The sequence below is a fragment of the Phasianus colchicus genome, chromosome 2 (assembly GCF_987193195.1).
Source record: "Phasianus colchicus chromosome 2, bPhaCol1.hap1.1, whole genome shotgun sequence".
NCBI classification, from domain to species: domain Eukaryota; kingdom Metazoa; phylum Chordata; class Aves; order Galliformes; family Phasianidae; genus Phasianus; species Phasianus colchicus.
In genome coordinates this window covers 71,118,786-71,145,983 of record NC_143437.1, presented here as the reverse complement: position 1 = coordinate 71,145,983, position 27,198 = coordinate 71,118,786, and the positions used below count along the sequence as shown (strand labels likewise).

The 27,198-nt window shown below is 40.5% G+C and overlaps 1 protein-coding gene across 2 annotated transcripts; it reads right to left on the bottom strand.

The window, feature by feature from the left end:
• Positions 1–674: 674 nt before the first annotated feature.
• On the bottom strand, positions 675–25,617 carry PNISR (PNN interacting serine and arginine rich protein). 2 transcript variants are annotated; one of them, XM_031611109.2, is made up of 12 exons: positions 25,481–25,617; positions 14,352–14,461; positions 12,909–13,094; positions 11,053–11,276; positions 9,216–9,402; positions 8,731–8,921; positions 8,114–8,251; positions 7,020–7,119; positions 6,285–6,338; positions 4,855–5,025; positions 1,267–2,371; positions 675–1,021 (listed from the first exon to the last, which is right to left on the bottom strand). In XM_031611109.2, exons 2-12 carry the CDS (start codon positions 14,428–14,430, stop codon positions 991–993), a joined length of 2,466 nt encoding a protein of 821 aa, XP_031466969.1. In that variant the 5' UTR covers positions 14,431–14,461; positions 25,481–25,617; the 3' UTR covers positions 675–990. The 2 variants fall into 2 exon arrangements, with proteins under 2 accessions (XP_031466969.1, XP_089992085.1); XM_090135959.1 differs by lacking the exon at positions 25,481–25,617 and adding an exon at positions 24,975–25,140.
• Between the last annotated feature and the right edge of the window lie 1,581 nt (positions 25,618–27,198).

Here is a 27,198-nt window from a genome sequence, read left to right as displayed (position 1 = left end):
AAGATGTGATCAGTGATCTCTTTCACTTTATGACGATAAAAAAAATCTATTTCTGTACTTACATTTAGTTAAGTTGCTGTCTAGCCAATGTGTTCACTTTATAGGAACCACAGTTCTCATAACAATAGCATAAATAACCAGTTTTAATGTTCACTATACATTTAGAGCATGTGCCAAAATGTCATGTTTATCTATTGTCAGTTTCCTAATGCATGCTGAGTGCCGTTTATAAATATATTTCAAACATCTAACACACCGAGTCTCATTCCTGCAATGTCCCTGAACGTCCACAGAGTTTTCTCTGGAAATTGGGTGAGGAATAGAGTTCCAGAGCACTGTCACACAACATCAGTTCGTTGCACACATTCCTAATGGGGCTCAGTCTAAATACCGCTCGTTTTACAGTGACCCATATTTTACACACACACAGCATATGTTACTCGAGAGTCCAAATAAAAAGGATGTTAAAAATCTATTACACATCTAAAGGAAGATGTCTGCACTCCGTTCTTCCACATCCCCCACCCAACAGATGAATCTCATCGAATCCATGGGTAACATCCTGTGACAAGTTAAAATCTTTTCTCAAGTACTTTAAAAATTTGTTATACCAAAAAAGCTGCCTTTTTCTGAAGTATTTTCTACAATTTAACACAAAATCCAGGTGCAAGAACTTTAAACAAAAAAAGAACTAAAGAGCTTTATTGACATCACAGTACATTCAATAGTAATTTTAAGAACATTACAGCTGAAAGAGAATGGTATGTTTTATATTCTTATTAAGCACTACCGTTCTTGAAAAAATGTAATACAAAGAAATCCTATTAGGTATTTAATTCAGAGCAGCATTTGGAAAAAAATACACCTATTTACACATTAAAAAAAGGGTTCTGGTTTCACCTACATAGCCACAATGTGCCTCTATAATGAGACAAGCCTTTTATAACTCATGGAATTTTTAAACATCATAGCACTGGTGCCATTAATTCCTCAGCGTTTACGACGAGGAGGAGTTGTTGATCTGAAAAATAGAGGAAAAAAGGGAGAAAAAGTTAACTGGAAAAAATAAAAGACCCCCAAACCCACACACACTTTAGGCTTAACAATTAATAGCTTTAAAAGAGTTTCCAAAGTTACTTTTGCCTACAAAAATTCAATAAATACCATACTTTATTTTAAAAGTTCATATGCCGTACACATGAAGACGAATAGCAAAAAAAAAAATAAAAATAAAAAAGCAGACAAAATACTTAAAAAGTATACTACCTTGATCGTGACTTAGACTTGTGTTTGCGGCTTGCCTTCTTACCAGACCTTTGAGATTTCTCCATGGAGCATGACCGAATATGCTTCGATTTCTTAGCCTTCTTTTCCTTACTGCTTCCTGGTGATTCAGAACTACTCCTTGCACTAGACTCAGAGCCTGACTGCTTCCTGCTATCTTTGGTAGTAACTTTTTTGCTGTCTGGTCTTGAATCCTGTCTTATTATTTTCACAGATATTGTCTCACTGCGAGGAAAAATTCTTTCACTGTCTCTTTTTCTCTTCAATCTATTGTCATCGTGATTACCAGCCTTGCTTTCTTTTTCCTCCTTTTTAGGCTTATCTTTTCTTTTTTCCTGATCTCTCTCCCTTTCTCTGTTCTTTTTTCTGTCTTTGTCTACGGTTCCACCATGCTCTTTCTTCCTCTCTTGATCTTTACCATCACTTTTGTGTTTGTGCCTATTTCCAGGAGGACTTCTATGCTGGTCTTCAGGTTTACGCCTATCCCTGCTCCTGCTGCGACTGGCACGGGCAACTCTCCTGTCTCTTGAACTACTACTCCTACGTCTATCCCAGCTCCTCTCCTGAGAAGGGCTCTGAATTCTCCGCCTCTCCCCTCTCTCAGCACTCTGATTTCTACTGGATCTTCTCCTTTCCCTTATTTTTTCCCTGCTTCTACTCCTCTCTCTTCTATTTCTGTGAGAGTAGCTCCTGCTTCTGCTGCGCCTAACTTTGTGTGAAGGTGTTCTACTGCGACTGTGCCTCTTCTTCCTTTTAGGAGAGGAAGAACGCGAAGAACTGCGACTACTACCTGAGCTGGTGCTATATGATGAACTAGATACAGTGCTGCTACTGCTACTGCTTCTGCTATTGCTGCTAGTGCTACCGCTACTAGAGGTTCTTGACCTACTCCTTCCTGTCCTCTCTTTTTCTTTACCCTCTTTTTTGGGTTCTATATCGGGTGCAATTGCATTTGGAGATCTTTTCTTGTCATGAACCAAATCTGCTTCAATTTCTTTTGCCTCCTGTGATGTCAAAATGCTGTTTTGTTCTTTGTTCAGATATTCATTCATCTCCTTTGAAACTTTATCAATTTGTAGCCTTTCTTCTAAAAAAAACAGACAAAAGAAAAAATGAACTTTCAGAAGTACTTGATGTCATTTCAATGGTTTAAGATAAAGTTCTCAAATAACTACCATCAGCCATGAGAACTCCCAAATCCATTTATACACACCTACATGTTCCTCCTGCAGCCATTCTACATACCAGAATCTCCTTTTCTTCTTCATATAGTACTCCCCTAGCTACACCTGAGCCTCCTGCCTCCCTTTCAGTACTGTTCATGTGGGGCTGAGTGATCACTGACTAGTTTAAAGAAAGTGTATTTCCCAAACAGGGCATGCATTGCCCCTGGATCTCAGAACAGTGTCAGCCATACCTGCCTGGATGTTTTGTGGGCCTTGTTAACAAAAAAGATCTTAGAGAAACTACTTTCTGCCGTAGTAACGCATGCTTGTTTTTTTTTTTTTTTTTGGAAGAAAACATTCAGGTGATGGCTTTATCAGGGGAAGAATCAGTTCTAAATGTTGACTAGTACATGCAGCTTGCTTTTTTCCTTGTTTTCATATTTTTCTAGCCGAGGAATTCAAAGGAAGGGAGGAACAATACAAAAAGGGGACTTGTAGACAATTAACTGCTTAAGACTGAGCTAAGAAGTAAAGACCAGAGTATTTACTACAGACAGATGACAATGTTCTTATAAAAGGAGGAGTTAACACCAGATGTAATTATATGTAAGCCTAATAGTTAGCAAATATGCTAAGGAGACAACTGCAGAAGTAAAAATACATTTCTTGAAAGTAACATAATCATAGAATGGTCTGAGTCAAAAAGGACCACAATGATCTTCTAGTTTCAACCCCCTGCTGTGAGCAGGGTCCCCAAGCACTAGAGCAGGCTGCCCAGAGCCACATCCAGCCTGGCCTTGAATACACAGGCCAAGATTTTCAATGTAGCAAATGAAGAAATTCAGACTGTCAGAATATTTTCCAGAAGTTTCCAACTTTAAGGAAGTTCTACTTATTTCTGTTCTACATACGATCTTTGCATCAGCATCCAAGTTCACCACCCCTCCTTGTTTTTAATCGAGTCCACAAAAAAAACCAACTAACACATATCTTAGCCAAAAAATGGGTTTTGATGTGTGCCATAAATTCCATAATTAATTCAGGGAATAAAACTGCATCCAGAAATACAGAGTACTACAAATAGCAACTCATGGTCAAATATAACCCAGAAAACAATTCCATCTGGTCCCTGAAGATAGTAAGCAATGGATGCAGCAAAAACCAGTGTAGCCTAGGAGATGCTACAGCGTATACTAAAAATGTGTCTTTTCTAGAGGCCTCTACAAATGGGACCTTGACTTCACTATTCTGGACTTAACAGAATCAGCTTTTTCATTCTAGATTTAGGATTTCTGTCAGCAGCCCAGCACAGGTGTCTCTGACCTGGCATCTTGACTAAGTAGGCAGAGGTCATAGACCACAATTCATTCACACCCCATACTCCTTTTATGCATAATTCTTAAGACATGCAGAGATAGACAGGAACATTAAGGAAACCAAACGTTTAGTTAACACAGAGATCCATGTCTAGTTCTAGGCCTTTAAAATAAGTAGCAGAAGGAGGAAATCATCCATATTAAATAAATAAATAAACCACAAATTATCACAATAGCAGATTCTTCTTCCTCCAACTAAAATTAGAACATGAATTACGTGGATTTCTTACCACTTATTCATCTGTCTCTCTAGATTGCTTGTTCAGCAGTGCAAGTTGACTGCAATACTCTTTTAAAAAATAAGCTTACTCTTAAGGATGAGCTTTGCCTTACAGGGAGGAGCAGAGGTAAATCACAGGTTTATTTGCTTATTAAAATCAACCCTGCCACCTTCTCAGAGGCTAAATCTGAACTGACTGGGTTCACTGATCTGTTTATAGTACTAGGTCCAAAAATCTTGTAATGAGGACATGGCATATGGATACAAATCATAATTACAACTAAGAGCACTGCTCAAAGAACTGTAGCCTACAACTGTCCATTGCAAAAGACACACTGCACTTATATAAAACAAAAGCAAGTTTTGGGGTAGAAATTAAATGTGCTTCATTTAGCTTTAAGGAATTAAGTTTATATAAACACAGACCAGTGCAGAGGGGTGAAATTTATCCCCCAGTCACAACTGAGATTCTAACAGATTTAAGTGTGTGTTTGTGTAAATAAATACCCACATGTGCATTTTATAAAGAGATACTATTATTTATGTAGTATATAATATCCACAGCATGCATCTATAATTTTTTTCACTGAGGTCAAAGAGTTCATATGGAGAACACTAGAAGGGAGCTTTTTGGTATGAAAGAAAGCCTAATTCTGATTAAATTGCTCAAAAAAGTCTCTTTTGTTAATACATTTAATACATTTTAATTAAAGAACATTATTTCTAAATTAGGCTTTTTTTTTTTTTGCTTAAAATGCATATTCTCTCCTATACATCAAGTATGATAAGAAGACATGATGTTATTTACCTTCTAGCTGTTTTTCTAGTAGTAGTTGCTGTTCTCTCTCTTTTCTCCAAAATGCTTCCTGTTTTTGCCTGATTCTGTGTCGCAGTTCCTCATCATCAGTATCAGATGATTCAGAGCCTCTGTCACTCCTCTCATCTTCGCTGTCTCCTGATCCATAACCACCCAGTCCACCTGCGTGCATAAAGTCCAGTCTATCACAAGGAAAGATTAAGCTTCATTCTTAATATTTCTTTGGGCAAAGAGGAGAGTAATATTGCCCTTCCTTCACTTCCTCCTCTCTGCAGAAGTTACTTTATTCTGTTAAGTGCCAACGGTGTTTGACTGATGTGACCAAGGCCCCCATATCTGCATTGATGCTTACTGTCTGGTTCTACTCCTTCTGGAACACCTCGTCTATTTTCATCACGTAACCACTGTGACCACAATACTTTTTCCACTGTATGGAAGGGCAAAAAACCTCTCTGTGAAGATCGGAACATTGCCTTCCTTTTTATCAGCAACCAGACGGGAAAAAGTGAAATGCCTGGGATTTTTTTCCCAGAAGAGAACACAGAAATGACTTCAGCCTCCTCCATAGTCCAAAGCTACAGAAATTTTGAACATCATATGGAATTTTTCTACACTGATTTACAGAGCACTGCACTGTGACAGGTACAGAGATGGAATCGAAATGGACTTTCTTCTCCCTCTGAGGTATTAATAATTACTGCGCTGATAAGAAATATAAAGTCAATTTAAACGTGTGACGTGGAGATATTTTACCTTCTTTCAGCTTGAGGTTATTAAGTTTGAACATTCATGATTATAACAATCAGTCAAATTCATCAGAATTCCATGTAACACGCACATAACTGATCACTGACACCAGCATAATATGTTTTAGATGATAAAAGCATGTTGGGAAAGATCTGCTGTTGCTGTTGCGTTTCAAGATGGAATTTCTTTTTCCTGTGTTGATTCTGGTAATACATGATATGGGAGCCTCTGTGCTTACACAGCTTTCCAATTAAATAAAAATTCCAACATCGGTAACACTTATATATGAGCATTTGTATTACTGTTCTCCCAATTCTCCCTTGTCGTTCAGATGGATCAAAACAAGGAAGAGAATAAAACAGTATTCCCCTCTCTGAAGACTTCAGCGTGCTCTTGAAACAATCATATTTTGAAAGCAAACTCATGTAATGTTTTTACATATTTTTCAAAATCAGAGCAAAATTCCCATACACTAACTCACACTGACTAGGCCTTTACTCCAAAACCTATCCTAGGATCACCTGCGGAACAAACAGAGGTGCTGATAAAGGTACTGGAAAGCAACCCATACTCTCAGGCAATTAAAATCTAGTATCAAAATGCAGTTTCTAGAAATGCAAGGCAAGAGTGAAACCCCTCCCTCAAGCCCTTTCAAAAATAAGGAACGCACTTACCGAGTCCAGTGAGAGAAGCCAGTGCACTGGACTGTGCCAGCTGTTTTGCAGGAGCTTTGTATCACATCAACAACAGGAACAACATGTTAACACAAATAGCCACGATTTCATAGTCATGAGTCTATGGTATTGTTAAATCTACTACTATTGCTGTTCTTTGGAGGGAGAGAAGAAACATTAAAAACGTATCATCCATTTAAAACCAATTCTAGATTTTCTGACCACGAAGATTTACAACTGCAAATTATTAGTGAAGAGAAAAAGAACAAATATATACTCATAAATCACTTTCCAAGTTACAGCATCTGCACATCATTTTCAAGCTTCAGTAGTTACACATTTAGTTACATTAAAAAATACATTATGCAAGTACAGTAATATGTTAATAATGAAAGCAAATGGATTACTAATTGAGGACAAAGTTTGTTTCTTTTCACTTCTCAACAGCTAAGAACTTGAGATAAAAATGATAGCATTAAGAAACAGCTACAAGTGAAGAGCCATTGACACTCAGGTACCATTTTAAATAGATAAATGAATCGTATGAAAGAAATGGAATAACTGAAGTAACTCACAATACACTGCACAGGACAACAGTATATGACTACTGGATTTGAACTCTATCAAGTCGGATGCATTATACTGGAATTGTTCTTGGGGAACAGCTATGGAGGTTAAATGTTCTCTAGACATGCAAATATCACAGAAGAAACTAAAAAAAAAGAATCAGCATACCTTTAGTTGCTTTACGGTGTACATCTTTGGCCACATAATAAATTTCTTCATTTGTGACATCTAAAAGAATCTCTGTCAGCATCATTTTTGTCAGCATCATCTGAAGAAAATTGTATTAAAAATAAATTATGGGGACAAAAACCTCACATAACTTTTGATGGCTATGAAAATACTTTCCTTCATATTTCTTATTATTCATGACTGAAAAACTTAAGTTTAAGTTTGACTCAAACCTCTAGTACTTTCAGAACAGTCTATATTTTGATTGTAAATCTTAACCACACGTATTAAACACACTTATGCAGGGCACCAGTTCCTAATGTGAAAGATGATACAAAAATCAATATTTAAATCAGAACTGTACAGACTGATCCCATATATTCCTTCTAAAAAGAAGAGTTATATTTCTGTCTGGTATGCTGCCTCACTGACCTCCAATCCTGCAAAAACCACCAGAAGTCACTTGCATAGGACTTCATTAGTCTTTATTTGCTATAAAAAGATGAAATGTTGGTAGCTAGTTCTCCAAGGTCTTTAGTCTGCCCATGTGCTTTACAAAACAAATTACAATAATTTAAACACCTTGATAAAATGTTGTTTGTTGTTGTTGTTTCTTTAGTTTGTTTTAGAATCCATGGCCCTCATTAACAAGGCCTCAGCTGTATTTTGTAATCATGATTGTACACCGACTGCACATTTTTGCAGACACAGAGAAAACAGTCACTGATAGAAGATTTCTTGCAAGGATACATTTCTTAAGTTCCCTTTCTCATGAACTGTGACTGAAGCATAGATTTAAGATGGATATATTTAATCACTCAAAGTTTTCAAGACTGTGTCCAATTAAGGAAAATTATAGAATTAAAAGCAGTCAATGTAAAGACTATATTCACCATATTCTTTCCCTACTGTTCTAAAAGTAAATATTTATAACCTATATACTGTCTACGTGAGCATTATAAAGACACGCACAGATTTAACACTGCTTCACTGTATGATGCAAGAGTATCAGGCAGAGAAAAAGTATGTTACTTTGTTATGCCCAAATACTACCAGCAAACAACCAACATTGGTGAGAATTCCATCACTAGTACCATTTGATACTCCTTTTCTTCTTCTGTCATTTCTGGTTCGCTTTGCTCCTCTTGAGGAACAGGGGATGGACTCCTGCTGATTTTCCCAACACTTACAGCTTCTGTGTTTTCAGCATCTTCATCTTCCTCATCACTGTCCTACAAGAAAAGCATCATATATTTCAGGAAGAAGAAAAAACAGAAACAAAAAAAAACAACAAAAACCAGATTTAAAGCTCATCAGCTTCTACTTATGATAAACAATTTGATTTCTCTTTGCACTGAAATCTGTATTAAAGTTACTGTAAAACCCTATTATTTTTCTCTTCTTGCAATGAACACATGTGCCTCTCACCCCACAAGAAATAAGTATTTGCTTATCAGTTCACTACCAGACAATGCTCAGAACTACAAACAACTGAAATAATGGCCAGGCTAAGTGCAACACAAGGCTTCTTAAATGGTCCCAATTTAGCAAATACAGATATGTGAACTTGTTCAACTACTTATTTAGAATTCAGATGTCCTTCAAAGACTGCATTACGTTCCCAAAATACAAAGTTTCTCTTTTGAGGAGATCAAAAAGTTAACACTTCCAGTAAATACAAACCTGACAAAAAACAAATCTTTCTACTTACAAATTTGCTTTTCTGAGGCAACCGTGGGCCATCCCCTTCTTCAGCCTCATCGTTTTCCTTTTTTTCCTTTTTAGACATTTGTGAGCGTTGCTGCTCCATCCTCTCTTTTTCCAATTTTTTCTGTTTCTCTCGTTCCATCTTTTCCAGACCCTCCCGAATCCAGGCAGGCAGAGTTCTACGCTTCACAGCATCTACATAAGTGAGGTTTACAGTTCTGTAGTTTACAGTTCTGTAAGCTGAAAGAAACCTTCCCCCCCACCACAAAAGAAGAAAATACACCAAAAAACCCATAACCTCACAAACAAGCAAATCCTCCACCCCAAGCCAAACAACACAAGTGGTTGTGGGGAAAAACCATTTAGAATAGAATAGCTTTTTTCTTTCCCTTTCTTCCTTATTAAGTATAAAACAAGTCTTCAAATTTTGGAAAGATCTTTTTCTAACACGGTTCTTATGTTGTTCATTAAGGAGTGGTTAACATGTACCAATCTGTGGAGGCTCCTGCTTCACAGGCATCGCAATAGGAGAACGCTGTCGGTCTCTGAACGAGGGCCTTTCCCTTCGATTCTGAGGAGGTGCAGAAGGTGCTGGTGGACCTGGTGGCCCTGGCGGTCCTGGCTGCCAATAAGGTGGGTGAAATCCACCTTGAGGCGGACCAAAAGCAGCCCCATGCTGAAAGAGTAATGCAGTTTATTTTTCCTCACATTGAACACAGTATACGTGCGCAAGCTGGTCTACAGAAATCCATGCAAGGGGGATTGCAAGCACCACTGCTAGGCTACAAGATCCTTCCACCTCTTTTTCTGTGGTCCCCAACAAACACATTTTCCTTCAATATTTAACAAGTAAACTGAGGCTTATAAAGTATACTAGTGAAGTTGAAAAGACTTCAGTCTCCTTTCATATTGTATTAAACGTTAAGCCCTATAACCACCACTTTTCTCCAGCAGTTCCTTGCAAACTTATCATCAGAGCATGCAGTTTAAAACTCTAGCTGTGCTAGGAATGTATCTCTGTACTTACAACCTGAGGAAAAAATTGAAAAGCTCAAGTTTTTATTACAAAATAATTTTGCACTGTGTTTTTCCAGTAATCATTCACAGATGTTATTAAAATGGTAGATTAAAGCATTAAATGCACTTATGTAAGCATTTAGTACAGATCCTGGATTCTGAGCAAGCTGTATACAATCCAAAAGTAACAAGTTCTGAGACATAAATGAATGGGATTCTTTGTCACTTTCTTTTTTGTTTTGAAAGTATTTGGTACCCACAAAAGCCTAATGAAACTATTTAAGAGGGTAGTGTTTAGGAAGAAAGCTACAATATCATTTTCTTAAAAATTATTATTATATTCTGTTGACTATAAAAGTCCATAGCAGAATTCTTCTACTATAATTTTAGGTTGAGCAGTCCTGTGCTGTTCTCTGCAAAACAAGTTTCCTGTAGTATTTAGAGAATCTAAAAAACTCATTTTCAGATTTATTTTCACAGTAGTTAACAGATAGAATTATTATAACCTGGTGTATTTCAAAGTGAATGGTTCGCTTCCTATCAGTATTGCTCTACACAAAAAATGAATTATAGAAAAAAGTAGACCAAAAGCATTTCTGCCAGTCTTCCCTTGGGTTTGTTCATGAACAAAAGGTAAACTATATTTTTTTGAAACATCTTTCCTTTATATCAGAAGTTCTGAGATAAAAAATGAGATGTGGGGAAAGATCCAAAAGCTCTGTGTTTAAAGATTTGTCCAATGCCCCCTTCTATTATTAGTGCTAAAACCACCTACAATTTTATTATGCTACACAATTTACATGCCAGACCATGAAAAAACTGGATGTGGATTTTTAAGAAATACCATTGTTTATTCAAAGAATCACAGTAGGTATAGAAAAGATCAATGGATCATCCAGTCTATCTCCCTGCAAATACAAGACTGTTCCCCATGGTACATTATCTAGCATATTTAAGTAAATACTTCAGCTTTTTTTTTTTTTTTTTTTAGGAAAACAAACAAAACACCACCTCAGTGTTAGTTCATATGCTGGAAAACAGTGATCCATTTTAATACTGTAGTCAACAGCCACTTCTCATTACTAGTCTAGAAAAAAACCACCTTGGGCCTCAATAGTAGAGAAAACTAAAGTCTTTTTCTGTGAATTATTTGGCTTCAACAAACAAACAATCTATCTTAGCAGATAACAGATTCTGTTGTAGTTTGTAGAACTGAAGAATGAAAGTCGCCGCTAGATGATATTAGAGGAACACATCCATGGAAGGGACTCTGCACGTCTACAATATAAGAGCAACAAATATGTTTCACCTGATAGTCAAACTGGTTCACTGGCCCCATTGCAAAGTTATCGGGAGGTGCCCCAAAGTTGTGATTGTTCTGGTTAAATATATGCCTGTTGTCAGATGCAAACTCCCCACTGTCCTGACTGTTGCTGTCTTCAGATGGAGGAACAATTTCCATTTGACCTGTGGTTGGAGCCATCCACTGCTGATCTGGAGGAGGGTGAGGGGGTTGGTGAGGCATTCCCCATTCTGTTTAGGATTTAGAATACAATTTGATAACAAGTTAATAAGATTTGTATCAGTCACAAATCTCTCCATGTTCTTTTACTTATCAGAAGTTTCCTCAAAGTAACACAGAGGATAAAGTTGTGAAGAAAATGATCGATCTATAGCCTGTATTATATTGTCTCAATAATTTCTTTAACTAAGCAAAGGAAAAACAAACAGCTGTAGATGAACCAGAACATGTACGTGTGGAGATGGGAGGGAAGAAACTGTGAATTTCTGTAGATTTCCAGTAATATCAAGTACACCCTCGCACTTACAAATTGTGTCAGCTATTAAAAGAACTGCTCTTACTTCTCAACTTTTGCGTCATTTCAGCTTTTAAAGTAATGAGCTGTTTGATTCTTTTGCATAATAGGCCTAGAAAAACATACTGTGAAAGCACATATGAGCAGCAGAACTACTGAATCCTGCTAAGATCAACCGTCTTGGTAATGAATGGCTCCCTAGATTCTCTAACACCTAGCATGTACAATCCACGACCCTAAGCCTTCCAACTGCAGTCACAATTGACTAATTTCAGTTTGAAGGCTTATGGTCATAGCATATGCTGGGAGCCCTGCAGATTCAGAGGTTTTGAGAAATTAATAGCTTGCGTGGCTATAAGCTTTATTTTCTTAGGAAATCAGTTTTAAAATTATATTCACTATAAAGCTACTTACAGACTGTATTTTTTACTACCTCCTGGAGCATGGCATCTAAGACACATACTGCTAGTTACGCAGTTGGCTTTCAAATTGCCAATTTGGCCCTAAGTAACATGCAAAAAAAAACCCAAACTTTTGGATCCAAAACTGACAAGAGAAACTCAGAAGGACACAGAAACACAGAAATATAGCTAGAACATGCTCTACCATCACACAGTGAAGTTAAAATTACAGTAATATGTAGCCCAGAGTAGAGAGGTTAAACTTAAGTGAAACCTGATGTCTGCCTCCCTTTTGTTATGGGCACATAGAACTGCCAATGACATTTTAAGTCTAATTCTACTAAACCCTGCACTTAGTAATACTTTCAGTTTTGGCTGTGACTATTCAGATTTGTATGTTTCAATTATTAACTCAATTAAGTACAAAATGGAGTTTCCACTGAGAAAATATGCGTGCAGGCTTCTAAACTGCACTGTTCAGAAATTTCAAATTATATTATACTGTAGAGACATTAAAAAACCCTTCAGATAATTTTCAGAACACAACCTTGGAAAAAGTCTTAGCTGAAAATACCCAATCATCACTATTGTTTTATGGAGTTTTTTTTTTAAAGTGAGCCAAAACTATTGTTTTGAAAAAGAGCTAAGGAGCTCAATATAACCAACATTATCAGAAATTTTTAATCAAATGAACTTTTAAAATAACTGAAAAAAATGTATGACAATCTGATATATAAAACAAAATAAAAACATTTTACACACAAAATTACGTGTCCATTTCTCTTTTGAAGACTGAGATGCAGCAGCTATGATACTCAATAAATTAGATGATGCTAGTGGTGGTGGTGATATCTGAGAGAAAGGGCATATTCACACACAAAAATGCCTGACAAAGATAAAATTTCATCACATGAAGAATGCAGAAACAAATGGGAAACAGAGCAAACCTGGCTGCCACATTCTGTTGAAGTTGGGATCCCCCTGAAAATTATTATGATTGTTTGAACCAGACTCTATTCCCGAAATATCCTGTCCATTTGGCATCATTCCTTGTTGTTCCACTACACTTTGTTGCCCTGAGGCTTCCCGCTGAGCAATCCATGCCTGAGCTAAGGCAGCCCAGTCAATCTGGCCTAAAATAAACAGAGGAAGTTGAGAAGGTTAGTATTCACATCTCTCAAATGTAACCCTGTTTCTCAATTACACTTGTCATTGTTCAAGAGAAGCTGGTTATGTTTACCTTCAGCAAGTACCCTGAGCACCATTAAAACTTAATTTACAGGGTACAGTAAAACAAAAGAAGTGTCAAAATGCACATACTTGCTGAAGTAGTTTCCCTCCACGCATTCAAAATACAATAAGGCAAATTATTTTAGGTTCTCATTAACACTGAGTAGGTGGTAGTAATAGACTTTTTTTTCCCCACAAGTGAAATAATACTGATGTCAAAAAGATATGTATATAGCCTTAATTCTAAATTCATAAGGATTCGAGTATTCTAAGCACTAATATATTCTATACATCCTGCAATGTATATTTCTTATGTAACATGTTTTTGGAATGCTATTTTACGTTACAGTCCTCTCCCCCTTCTTTCCTTGCTATCTCTCCTACCAGCAGTTAAACAAATAGCACTCTTGTCTGAAGACAGCATTCTGCCTTCTTCTCATCATCAAGTCAAGAAATCTCTCTTGTGAAGTTGCAGAAACATAAGTGACAAAAAAACAGTGTTAAACCAGTCAATCTCCAAGAGCATTAAGTATTTTCATATCCATTGCTGAATTTCTCTGGATATATTTAACTGCTGTCACCTCGTGCTCAATTTAAACTAATTAATGTTTTATTATTTAAAATGTGGTTTTGTTTTGTGTTCTCTTTTTTAATGGGATGGGAATGGGAGGAATCCAAACAACAGATCATGATCATCACTGCTGTAACCTAAAACAAGTATTATACTAATTTTGCAGTGACACTTTTTTCTGTGGATACATCTGCATGAATTCTTCAGTCACAGAGGCAATGGACAAAAGGGCAATTTCTCAAATAAAAAGATTTGTCATGATTTAGCTTGGCTAAAGAACTGAAGGGATAAATGTCCACAAAAGTATGCGAGGCCCAGATGTAGATCTGTATGACTGGTATAATGTTGATAATCTGTCCAGGATTATCCAATTCGCTTGCCTGTATTGTGCATATTAAGTACTAAAGACATCAAAACTCTTGGAATGTTTGAATGCTATTCTTTCTAGTTGTTCAGAAAAGCAACATAAATATATTATCTTGAAAGCAGATTAAAAAAGCATCTTTCAGTCATGCTCTGCTACGAAGATTCAAAAATATAAATTACAGCATAAAAATAATTTATTCCCCAAAGCTTTCTCTATACTTACTTGGATCTTGCTGGTGCTGAAATGACTGCATCCACTGCTGTTGGTTCAAAGGCCATTGCTGCCAAGGTTGATCCCACATCTTTTAAGTCTTTATATAGTCTATATTTCAACTAAAAATAACAGTTGTATGTTTAAATAGATGCCCATGAAATATCACACAACTGAAACTTACATAATTGCAGATATATTTAAGCCTTGCAAAGCAAGCTGAAGCAATGCTGGCTTAATATTTTAAGCTGGAGAAAATGGTTCACCCTTCAGAGTAACATTTGAAAATATCATGGTAAGACTTCAGAGGACCAGTACGCTTTATTTTCAAAAAGAATCAACTATGAAATGAAGTTTTAGAAAAGACATGACAGAGAAGATCTATGTCAGTAAATGTAATTTAAAGAAACTGAAACTACATAAGACATTATTTAAATGATATCTTTGTCTGAATCTTGGGGGCGGGGGAGGGGGGAAATGTGTATTTTTGTATACAAGTTTAATTCATGCAAGGCTGTTAAGTGAGGTAGAAGAAAGTCATTAATTATGCTAGAGAACTAAAAAGGTTCAAGACGGTGTCCATAACCACTTTATGCATTGTAAAACATGCCTTAAAATCTGAGAGGAAAACAATACCACTGCCTCACTGCGCATACTGACCACAGGCCCGTGAAATGATCAGAAGCGCTCTATGCCCCCAAGCAGCCAGCCCCCATCCAGCAGGGGAGAAATCTGTATGAGTGGATGAGGTCCAGCAGTGTGCCAGGGAGGGATGTCTACAATGGCAAACCTGTTGCTTTCACACGTGCCTCCTGCCCACATCTAACCTGTTTTATGTGAAGGACCAAATGTGGCAACCTACGCTGCCCCAAACAGCTTTCTTGAACACAGTTTTGGGAATCCTTCAGTCCATGACCTGTTCCCAAAATCCCAGTACTGCAAAAATGCAGCAAGTACTACACCACCACCTCCACCCTATGCATGTTGTTAACAACTTCTCAGCAGGCTTTCTACTCAATCAGTATATCCTCATGCCATTCCACAGGGCATTCAACACACAACCACAGAATATCCCAATTTGGAAGGGATCCACAAGGATCACAGAATCCAATCCCTGGCTCCACTCAGCACAATCCAAAAAATAAAATCCTATGCTGAGAGCGTTGTCTCAACTCTTCTTGAACTCCAGCAGCAGTTCAGGGCCATGCTCACAGCCCTGGGCAGCCTGTTCCATGCCCAACGCCCTGTGATGCAGACACTGTCCCTAACCCCCAGCTGCCCCTTCCCCAACACAGCTCCATGCCGTTCCCTTGGGCCCTGTCGTTGCCACAGAGAGCAGAGCTGAGCGCTGCCCCTCCGCTCCCTGTGAGGAGCTGCAGCCGCCATCAGGCCTCCCCTCAGCTCCTCTGCTCTGTGCTGAGCAAACCAAGGGACCTCAGCTGTTCCTCATACATCTTTTCCTCTAGCCCCCCTCCCATTTTTTGTAGCCCTCCTTTGGACACTCTTTGGTCCTTCTTGTTTGATGGCACCCAGAACTGCACCCAGTGCTGGAGATGTGGCCGCACAGCGCAAAGCAGGACAACCCCTCCCCTCACCCAGTGGCAGTGCTAAGCCTGATGCACCCCAGAGCATGGCTGGCCCTTTGGGCTGCCAGAGAGTAATACTAAATTCTACAGGGCTGCCCCCCGTCTCTCATTCCACAGACCATATGTGAGTTGGACACGGCAACTCTATCAGAGGGAAAGCCAGACTGAGCAGGAGGGCAGAGCTGGACAACAGGCAGATTCAACCAGGCACAGACACGAGCTATAGCGGGCATCCAAAGACTCTCCAGCTCTGAAGCATACCAACATAGTCTGTTTCAAACACTCCAAACTTAAAACAAAAACAAATCCAAGATCAGAGGAGCAGGACATATGGCCTGGACACAGCTCAGAGCCAAGTGCGATAAAGAACACATGGACAGAGAAGTAATGAGCTCAATGTAGCCGATGCCATGGGACAGCCAGCCAGGAATACAGCCCTGACCACGCAAACACACATCCCCACACAGAGCCAGCTTTCAGCAGGTAGAAAGAGAGCAATTACAGGGGATCCTATTGCAAAGATAGCTCGTGCTTAGCAGTTGAAAACTCACAAATAACTGCGTGACTGCACAGGAAGGGAGCGACTGCTTCCAAAATACACAGCAACAAAAAGCTGTAGGCAGAACTGTGGAACGATGGGTCGTGCTGAGCTGAATGCAGCAGGTGGGCATTTTACATACTTCTGTCAAGTGTTATCACTGAATCTGAAAAACTGTATGTCACCTTTGTTTTGAGCCAGCATAAAAATTACATGCCTATGGATTAGAAACATAACCAGTTGCAAATGCCTTCTGGGGGTCTTTAAGTGAGAACAGATCAAGCTCGGAAACCAGAGGAGAGCACCAGGCAAAATAACACCATCATCTTTCCTATATTTTCATGCTAAAACATATATTTTTTTTCCTTCTCAGTGCCATCTTTATCACATTCAAACTTTCAGAAGGTGAAAGCTGTTTGGATTTTGGTTTTTGTTACATTTTGATCTGTGCCTAGGGAGCATGCATTCTTACACCAGTTGAATGCAAAGAAGTGGCCAACAAGGGAACAACCCTGCTACTTACTGCAATATTTAAGCTGCTGCTGCAACACACAGTTCTTGGAGTATGCACACATAGACACTTCATACACTGAGTATGAGAAGAAAATTCACATACCTGAAGTAAGGTAACTCATCCTGAAGTTAAAAAAAAAAAAAGTTTCTTCTTCCTCTTAACTGATTTTCCCACACAGAATCCAGATTGCTTTCATCCTCAAAATGAACTTGTTTACACACCAAAACTAAGTTGTAACAATTGTGGCTCAAGTTAACCACTAGTTTTTAAAGAACTGAGCAGCTTCAGGGTCCCTACTGTTTGTGCCCAGCTGTTAAATACTCTGGTAACAACAACAAAATATTTGAATAATTTTGGTGTTACCACTTTGGAGAAAGACAATAAGGTTTCACTAAAAATAAATTCAGTAAAATATTTAGATTAAATTGTTTCATCAATAATTTTAAATAAAAAAAGAGAGGTACGCATCTAACTGCAGGAAAAAATACTGAATTTTACAACTGCCAAAGAAATATTAACTTCTCTTTTGGAAGCACAGCAACACTATTATAAAGAACACCTCTACAAGTTCAAGTGAATTGGAGACACCTACACAAAGTTTTTGCTTTTGAGGAACAGACTAGATTTACTTTCATAGAACTGCTATATACCTCTATCCTGTTTGGATATCACTATTCACTATGTGGGTAGGGATAGAACAAGGGCGAATGGTTTTAAACTAAGATAGGAGAAGTTTAGGTTAGATATTAGGAGGAAGTTTTTCCATACACAGGGTGGTGACACACTGAACAGGCTGCCCAAGGAAGATGTGGATGCCCCATCCCTGGAGGCATTCAAGGCCAGGCTGGATGTGGCTCTGGGCAGCCTGGTCTGGTGGTTGGCGACCCTGCATACAGCAGGGGGTTGAAACTGGTTGATCATTGTGGTCTTTTTCAACCCAGGCCATTCTATGATTCTGTGATCTTAAGATCTCAGACAGCAGGTTTTGGAACTAGTTTGCAATAAACATAAGTACCTTTTAAAACACTTACCAGTCACCTTTTTCTCATCAATTCTGCACAGAAGAGGCTGTTTACTATTCTCTTTCTTCTTTTAAACTCTAACTGAAACACCGGTTAGGAGCATAAGATGACGTAAGGTAACAAATTCCTACAAGTATGAATACCTCCGTATTACCTCCTCTGTATAATCTGCCACCAACACAGCAACTCCTGACTGCAACCACCACAGCAACTACCAAGGGAACCTGCTTTCACAGGGAGATTGGACTTTATGTTCTCCAGTTCCACTGTCCTTTCCAATCCCTAGAGCTCTGTGACTTGAGCTGGCTGCAGGTTTTATCTGTCAGCATCTTCTCCATCATTCCACAACTTAGCACGGCCCAGCATTTCCAGCTTTCCTCAGAAACATTACTTCACCCCACTGCCACTATGCTGGGGAGAGAAATCAGGTAGGGGAGTGGAAAGCAAGACACCAAGAGCTCAGAGCATTTTGATGCAAAATGGAAAGCCCAGACAGCAACATCTGCGTGTAACTTCAAAAAACTTCAGTATTTGGTTTAATTCAGGTGACATCAACCAGAGTAGACTGATGTTAAAATTATATTTGAGACTGCTCATTTTAGTCTATAAGCTGCACCTGAAAGTTATTTATACTGTATTACATTACTGCATTTGTACTTGATGTGCTATCCTGGAGAAATGTCCACTTTCATACAGAGGAAACTGTAAAACATGCTGGCTTTCAAGTAAGCATTCACTACCAAATTTAGCATAAAAGTTTCTCTACCAACCAGAATCACGTACTACACAAATGCTCGAGCAATTGCACCACTTTCTTTACACATCTGTGCACGCACACACAAAAGCACAAATATCACCTGAAAGCTGGCCAAAGAACATCTCTGATTTTTCTGTTTCTATTAATTTCAGCTCATCTTCTTTGCACCAGGTTGTTGGGTTTCTTTGTTTGTTCGTTTTTTGACTGACAGGAATTGGACTGAAGGGCCAAAAACCAGCATTTCAAAACGTTTATATTTAATAAAACTGATCTTTAAATACATCAGTTAAAAGAAAATACAAATGTGTTCAAACCCTTTAATTATCTAAAAATTACTTGAGCATTTAAAGCAAGGTGATTATATTTTAATATGCACAATTCACAGCCACTGAAGAAACAGAATCAGGAGAATATCTTCACTTAATATTGTTCCTGGAAGACTTCCCTGCTTTTTTACTCCCTGCATGGTTCCCTTAACTTCTCCCAGGTTTTCACTTACTGGCATAGAGTAAACAAGATAATCAAAATGATGAGAACTTTTCTTGCATACTTATAGAAATTTTAAAAGGTGGTTTATCATCTTTGCAAATTGTTTTGCCAAGTATTCCTTTATGTAATTACTTCTGTTACGTTTCAGAGGCAAATGAACTCAGCTTTAGCTATTTGTTGGAAGTTATCAGATTCTGAAAGACAGATAGATAAATCTTAGATGCACACATGTATGAAGTTACATGCACAGAGACTATTTGATGTTACTGATTTTTATATAAAAGTGTTATTACTTTGTGTGCTGCCTGCATACTTACTGTGAAGAGTATAATTCAAACTCTATCAGAGACACTCATTATTGCCTCACACATCACCCTTGCCTTTTCCTTTGCTAGACATGTTTTAAAGACATCAAAAATAAAAACATATCTATCCAGACTAAGACATCCTCTCTTAACAAGAAAAATCAGATGTCAGAGTTAACAAAAATGACACTTAAACATGAGTGCCATAAATTGCAAACAGCACAAACTACTTCCAAATGAGCTCCCAATACATACCTAAGAAAACACAACCTGTTCTCAGCAATTTTATGTTTACTGCAAGGTATCAAACACTAATACTGAGGCAGGAGGGAACCAGTCTCCCCCTCCACCAAGTCAATAGCTTAAAGGCTTCATACAGCCTAAACCATTCATCAAAACACACGTGACAAGAATCAAACAATTTTCATGAGACACCTCAAGCAGCAATAATGGAGGGATAAAAAAAAAAAAGAGGATCAACATCCTCTCTCATCTAATTAAAATGTGCACTGCCAAAGCTAACTTAAGATGCTGCCTCACAAATCTGAAACAAATATGAATTTCTTACAGAATCCTCAGATCAGTATGGCTTGAAAGAAAGATTTCATCTAACAGCAACAGACAGATCTAAGCCTATTTCCCACTCATGATACCAAACCAAACACAGAGCAGAGCAACCAAACTGCATTGAAACACAAGCCTTGTTTTCTGCTGAAAATGGGGAAGCCGATGAGCAGATGAATCAACCACTAGCAAAACACTTCCCTACTAACAGAGGGGATAGACCAAACTATCCCCTAAGCCACTAAGACACTCTGGTTCCAATGTCAACGGTGGACACAAGTTTTGAAAAGGAAACAGGCTCAAAGAATGGATCAATTTTATGGCTACCTACTTGAGAAGGTAAATGTGCATACTGTCCTCCTTTCTGAGGATGGATGAAAATTCCTTTAGTCAGCTGTTTTAGTCTACAATTTAACTGAATATAGCCCTTCTGCTTCCTCTCTCTCCAGCAAGCACAAATAAACAAAAGAACATTTATTGATGCTCCAAGAACTGTTCCCTGCTGTCAGATCACAGAACAGGAACCTGAATCTGTTTACCAATGAAGAAACAGAAGCCAATTCAGGATTCTTTTTGTTTTATACAGAAACATGATCACATGACAGAAACATTCCCAGTCAATTCACATTTAATTACAATCATGTGTACTTAAAAGATTATGGAACATTAATACGATATCTCAACATTTTGATAAAGGTTTTAAAATCAGACAGTCCAAAATGCGTCCTGTTGCATGTTCAGAAAATTATTCTAAGGCTGGAAAATGAGCCAAAGTTTTATCCTGCTGATGTTTTAGTACTAGCACTAAAGTGTGCCACCTTTGAGTACTGCTGGTGAAAGCCTCTCTTCCAGCAAGAAAAGCTGGCAGAGTGGTACATGTAGGACTTACCTCGATCCCTAGCAGCAGTAACCTTCAAGGGCAAACAAATTTAAGGCTGCTGTCAAATACTCTATTACACTTCTGTATTTTATCCAACAAAAAAAGCTAGCTTAAGACAGATATTCTGGAAGGTATGTTTTCAGTCCTCTCTTCCATCGCAACGTGAATTTTAGCACTACCTACATGTTAACCTGTTCTTTTAAGAAAAACAGCATCTTCTTCACCTTGCTTATTTGTCCACAAAATAATGCTTTTCTGATCTAATGTACAGTGTTTATTTTTCAGTTTGTGTGATGTGTTTGGACACAAACAGAAGGTACTTACCAGCAATCAGAGCTCTGAGTGATAACTCTCATGCTCACTTTTACCTCTGGGAGTCTCCTCCCCAGCACTCCCCACAAAACACTGATATGTTTTAGCAAGCTAGGGACCTTCCCACCAGTGGGAATTGCACTGTGTCGAGTGCAGCATGGTTTCCCAGTGACACAGTGCTTGCTGAAGGCCCCAGAAGTGTTCTAGGCAACTGCCCGTGGCCATCAAAGACCATTTTTTGAAACAAGGCAATCAACAGAACTAAAATTCACTCAGATCCCTAAGACAACTCTCTACCTTAGAAGTTTCATAAAATCCATCACCCAGAACTGACAGTTGTAGGGCACTTGTACAGTTATCCTTGCTTGGACCAAAAGAAAGCAGCAGTCTTGGGGAGTGAGGTTCAGTCCCATGAATGTTAAAACACAAAGCACCTCCAGGTTGACAGATAGGTCGTCTTCATTGCGTACATTAATACACTGGATACAGTGCAACTGAAAGCACCAAGAACTTCTACATGGCATGATAAGAAAGACCTGTCTCTAAACAAAATTTAACAGAGCTAATGGATAGTCTGAATTGCAGATAGCCCAAAATGTGAAGCACTTGGGCTTATGAAGTTAGCTGCACTCCAGAAGAATATCAGGAAGATAACTACATGTCAGTGGCCAGAAGAGCATGCTTAGCAGACTCTTTCTTGCCTCTTCTAAGAGGCTCCCATCACTGGGAATATATGCTCTTCTCCCATGTGAACATTACAACATCCAAACTACGTAGAACACCTTATATATCGGCAGCTTCTGCAGGAAAAGAGACCTGGAGACCCTTAATGGCTTCTCCCAGGACATTCTTCAAACTGAAGTATCTTGGCAGAGAAAAATGGATCTTTGGAATATGACATCAAACAGGTTATTTCTTAAAAGATTAAAGAACAGACAAAACTACCTGAAATCCAAGACACCAGGAAACAGCCTAGTATTCGGATTATTCTTAGGAGAAAGTGCCAGGCAACTTACGCTGCTTTATGAGTTGAAGAGATCAAGGTCAGGAATTCATACACCAGATGCCATCCAAAACATGAACAGGCAGATGATTCTGGAGCCTATGGAACCATACCCAATAATCAAGTGCATTCTAATGCAGAAAAGAGGCTGCTGCATCACCTTTCCGATAATGTTACTCATCAACCCTGAATGACAAGTTCATACATGACATGAGATGGCCTGGCAAGTTTTACTTGCAATCTGAGCTCTAATATGTAGCTGCAGAACTTCTGGTGACTGAAGACCTGGTCCCACAGGCCTTCTGAGCTGGCACTGCATTTTAGCCAAGAAGTATGCATTTCCTAAATAAGCAAAGGAGCTGAAACCACAGGTCATGCTGCATCCTTGAGAATCCCTACACTATACAGTCTTTGAATGCAGAGCTTAAAGATGACATACCCTTTTTGATATTCAAATCATCAGTCACATATCTAGGTTAAAAGGAAAAAAAAAAAAAAAAAGGATATCCCATCCCCCATATAGCCTTAGGCTCTGGAGAGGGACCTAAAAGAAAACAGGTCTCAGAAAACAGCAGCCCAAATGCCCTGATCACTGTCCTGCACAGAGAGGTTGTGGATGCCCCATACTCAGAGGTATTCAAGGCCAGACTGGATGGGCCCTGGGCAGCCTGGTCTAATATTAAATAGGGAGGTTGGCAGCGTTGCCTGTGGCAGGGGGGTCGGAGATTCATGATCCTTGAGGTCCCTTCCAACCCAAGCCATTCTATGACTCGATGATCCTTTGTGCTAGAGCCTTTTTCTCACATAGGGTCTGTTCTATTCATTCAAGTTGACAAGCTCATAACAGCACATGTATTATCATTCAGAGAAAAAGAAAAACAGACCAGTTTGCGACAACAAATAGCCACTATGTTATATTCAACTGCCAGTTATAAATGAAACGTTTAAGCAGTAAGCTGAGATTGCAATGAGAAAAAGAGTTAAAATAACTGTCTTGATTTTTACACCCACTCACCCCCCCTCTTAGTTGGCCAAAGACATAATCTACAGCATCACCCTAAGCTGCTGCAAGTACTTAATGCCAGATACTACACATCTTTTCTCTTCCTGAGAATCAGAAACTACCCCAATGTTTCTCCTGAGATCTGTTGCCAAGATGGCCAGTTAAAAATGTGCATAATACTCCTAGCCCATTAACAGCTGCATATCGTGAGAATGCTGGATGTCAATTCATTTGCTCTGCTACAGTTTTAACTCGGGATCTTTTCTTTCTCAGTCCAAAGAACAAAAGCTGTCCAAGGACATCACCAGGATCCAAGACACAACACCACAAAAGGAATTATGAAACCAGATCGCTCAGTACCTACAAAGTCTTCCAGGGCCCATTTCACACATCAGCATGTCTGACTAACATTTACAGCACCACTAAAATGAGGTTAGTTGAACAAAGGCCAAATAAAATAAATCAAAAGTTGTACAAGAACTTCTACAGTGAGTCATTCAAGCAGTGTAGCTTCCAAGCTGTTATTTTAAACTTAAATCCACATATCCACTGGACTGAAGACAACCCTTTTAAATAAGTAGAAGGACCACATATTGGCAGCTCAGGTATCATTTACTTATGTTTTGCATTTTGAAGACATAAGGACAAACACGTGCTTGATTATCACAAGCAGGAAAACCATTGCTAAAATACTGTACAGAAACACCAAAGCAACTTAAACACTTTGAGCTGTAAATTGGGATCGGAAAAAAGTCTGATTATTTTTTGCACATATTCCACTACAAGTCCTGATGCTAGACTTCCAGGTATCCATGCAACAGCCCTTTTTTTTTTTCCCCCAAAGAAAACAGTCTACTTGCAACTTCTTCCTTTAAGTACATTCCGTATAAAAATAGCATCAACAACTACAACTGATGAACAAAATCACGAGCTAAGCAGATAAGCAGCTATTCCCTGCTGCTCACAAATGGATTTTATCCCAAATTATAACTGCAGCTCAAGGGAACGCATCAGTTGGTGCTGGAAGCACCGACACCCAATACGCCCTGCCCACAGATGCACTGCCACTGTTACTGCTTGCCAAAGGCAGATTTCTGACCGCCATACACCTCCGACATGACAAGCAGGGAGGGTACTGCTGCACCAGCGCTACCTCAGCACAGTGCCGTGCCTCACTGCCAGCCAAACGCAGTTAAGTGTCCTCTAGCACTGCGGGTGACGTGGCAAGCCGTGTGCTGTGGGGACTGTGAAGCTCTGCAAAACCACGGAGCCCCACAGCAGAAGGGCTGCTCTCCCAGAGAACGTACGTGGTGAGAGGCAACAGCAGCAGCGGTGTCCAGGCAGCACAGGAAGGCAGCTGGCACTCAGCTCACTGTTCGGCGAAGGCGCTTTGCACGCAGCCACGTACAAGCGTGACTCTTACAGCAGAAAGGCAGACGGCTGCCCCTAGCTCAGAGCACGGCTCCGTTCCAGCTACGGCAGCCCCGCCGGCCCCGAGGCCCGGCTCCCCACCCCGCTCAGCCCACCGCCAGGCGCTGCGGTGCAGTGCGGAGCGGCGCCCGAGGCCTGCCTGTGCGAGCACCCGCTGCGGGCTCAGCACCGGGCACCGCTCGGGAGCGCCCAGCGCCCGCCCAGATACCGGGCTGCGCTCAGGCACCTTACCAGCACCGCTGCGTGCACCGGCACCGCTAACGGGAGTTCTCTGGGGCCCTCCAGCGCGGGGCGCTCCACACGGACATGTTTCCCGAGCGCCCGGGCCCGCGGAGCCGCCCCTCCCGTTCGCCCCAACGCCGGCTCCGGCCGCCCCCGGGACCCTCCGTGGCGGCGACGCACGCGTGGCACGGGGTAACCGGGCTCTCCGGCGGCGGCCGCCCCTCGGCCCCGCTCCCCCCGTCCCCCTCCCCCTCCGCGCATGCGCGGCGGCCGCCCGGGCGGCGGGGGAGGGCGCGGGGTGAGGGGCTCGGCGGGCGGGTTCCGCTCGGAGGCGACGCGGAGCCGCGGCCCCTCAGAGCGGGGGAAGCTCCGGCCGCGCTGCTCGGCGCCCTCCCGCGCCCTATGCTCGGCGCGGTGCGGCGCGGCCCGGGGAGGAGGTGCGCGGCGGAAGGTGGGGTCGGCACGGCACCCGCCAGCCCCGGAGCGCGGGGAGCGCTGCCCACCCCGCTACTTACGCGCTCCCCCGCCTCCCGCCGCAGGCGCCGCCGTCACCGCCGCCGCTTTCTCCCCTCTTTTCGCTTCTCGTCTTCACGAACAAGACAATATGGCGCCCGCTGGTGCTGCCCCGGAAGCAGAACGCGTCACGGCGCTGACCCGTGCCGGGCGCACGGGAACTCCGCTCGTCGCCATCTTTGCTTAGGGCAGACAGGCGGAACGGCGCGGCCCTCTTTCAGTGGCGGGCCTCGGGAGACGCCGCGCCGCCGCCATCTTTAGCGAGGGCAGCGCGCCATTTCCTGCCGCTCGGCGTTCTCCATGGCAGCGCGGCGGTGGGCGGGGCCTCCTCCGTGCTGCTGCGTGACGGGGCGGCGGGCCCCAGAGCGGCGCTTCGGGGTTGGGCTGGGTGATCTCCAGAGGTTACGGACCACTCAGAATAAATGCTCTTTTGTTCCCTAAAAGCAGTACTGCGTCTTCACGTTTTGTACCAGAAATGTACCAGAGGCTGCAAAGGATGTAAGAAACACTCTTGACGCTTCAAAAAATGTAGGTTTGATATGACTGTTGTGAACACAGGAGTACTCACACTTCATACAGACAGAATTGATACCAAGTCGCTTGAAAGTAGTTAAATTACAGTTGTTTATTACAAAAATGCCATTCGTGTAGACACCTTAATGTTGCACAAAGAAGCATTTTGACTTGCAGTAACGGACTGTCTGAAAATATACTTCATAATCTCACCTTACAAAGAAAAAATAATTTCAAATCATCTCGAATAATCCCTTTCCTGTCATTTTTTGCAGTTTATTTAAACACCAAAGCGAGAGGTAAAAAGAGCTAACACAGGTGGCAAAGTGATACCTGAAGACACGGTAGATAGACACAGATGAAAGATAATCCATCATAAAATACTGAGACTGAACTGATTCTATTGAACACAAATAGCCTCTACTTCATCTGCCTTTCCTTCCCTCTTAGGAGGAAGTTCTTCACCCAGAGGGTGGCGACACGCTGGAACAGGTTCCCAAGGAGGTTGTGGATGCCCCATCCCTGGAGGCATTCAAGGCCAGGCTGGATGTGGCTCTGGGCAGCCTGGGCTGGTGGTTGGCGACCCTGCACATAGCAGGGGGTTGAAACTGGATGATCATCATGGTCCTTTTCAACCCAGCCCATTCTATGATTCTATGAAAGTCTTTGTACAAACACTTATATGTGTACAGGGCTTAGCAAAAAACAGCTACTGACAACTGAGGAATATAAAATCTGCGGTAAAAAGCAAAGCAAAGCAAACCTGCTGTAAAAGTGTCTTGTGAAGTATGCTATCATTTATTTTTAATTAAAATTTGATTTGCTGATGTTTGCTAACATAGAAGTTGTATTCTAATGCTTTGTCCTTTAAGATGTCTTTAGTACATCTTAAATGATCTCCTAAGAAATTTCTCAGTTTGTTAACAATAAGTTCAAAGGAGAATTTTTTAACATGTTACCTTTAGAACAGTTGCATGAATTTCATGTCCCTTTATGATTCAGTTTGTATTAGTATGAAAAAAGATGTCCAAAGAGAAGCAAATGGTGGTTAAGGCATCTTAGCCTTTTTATGAATTTATAAACCAGTCTCATCTGCTACTACTTGAAATCCACAAGCAAGAACACTTGATGCACACTGAAAGGTGCAGATGGGAATAGGGAAAAGAGGTTTGACAGACTGCAAGGATACAAAGACAATTACAGTGCA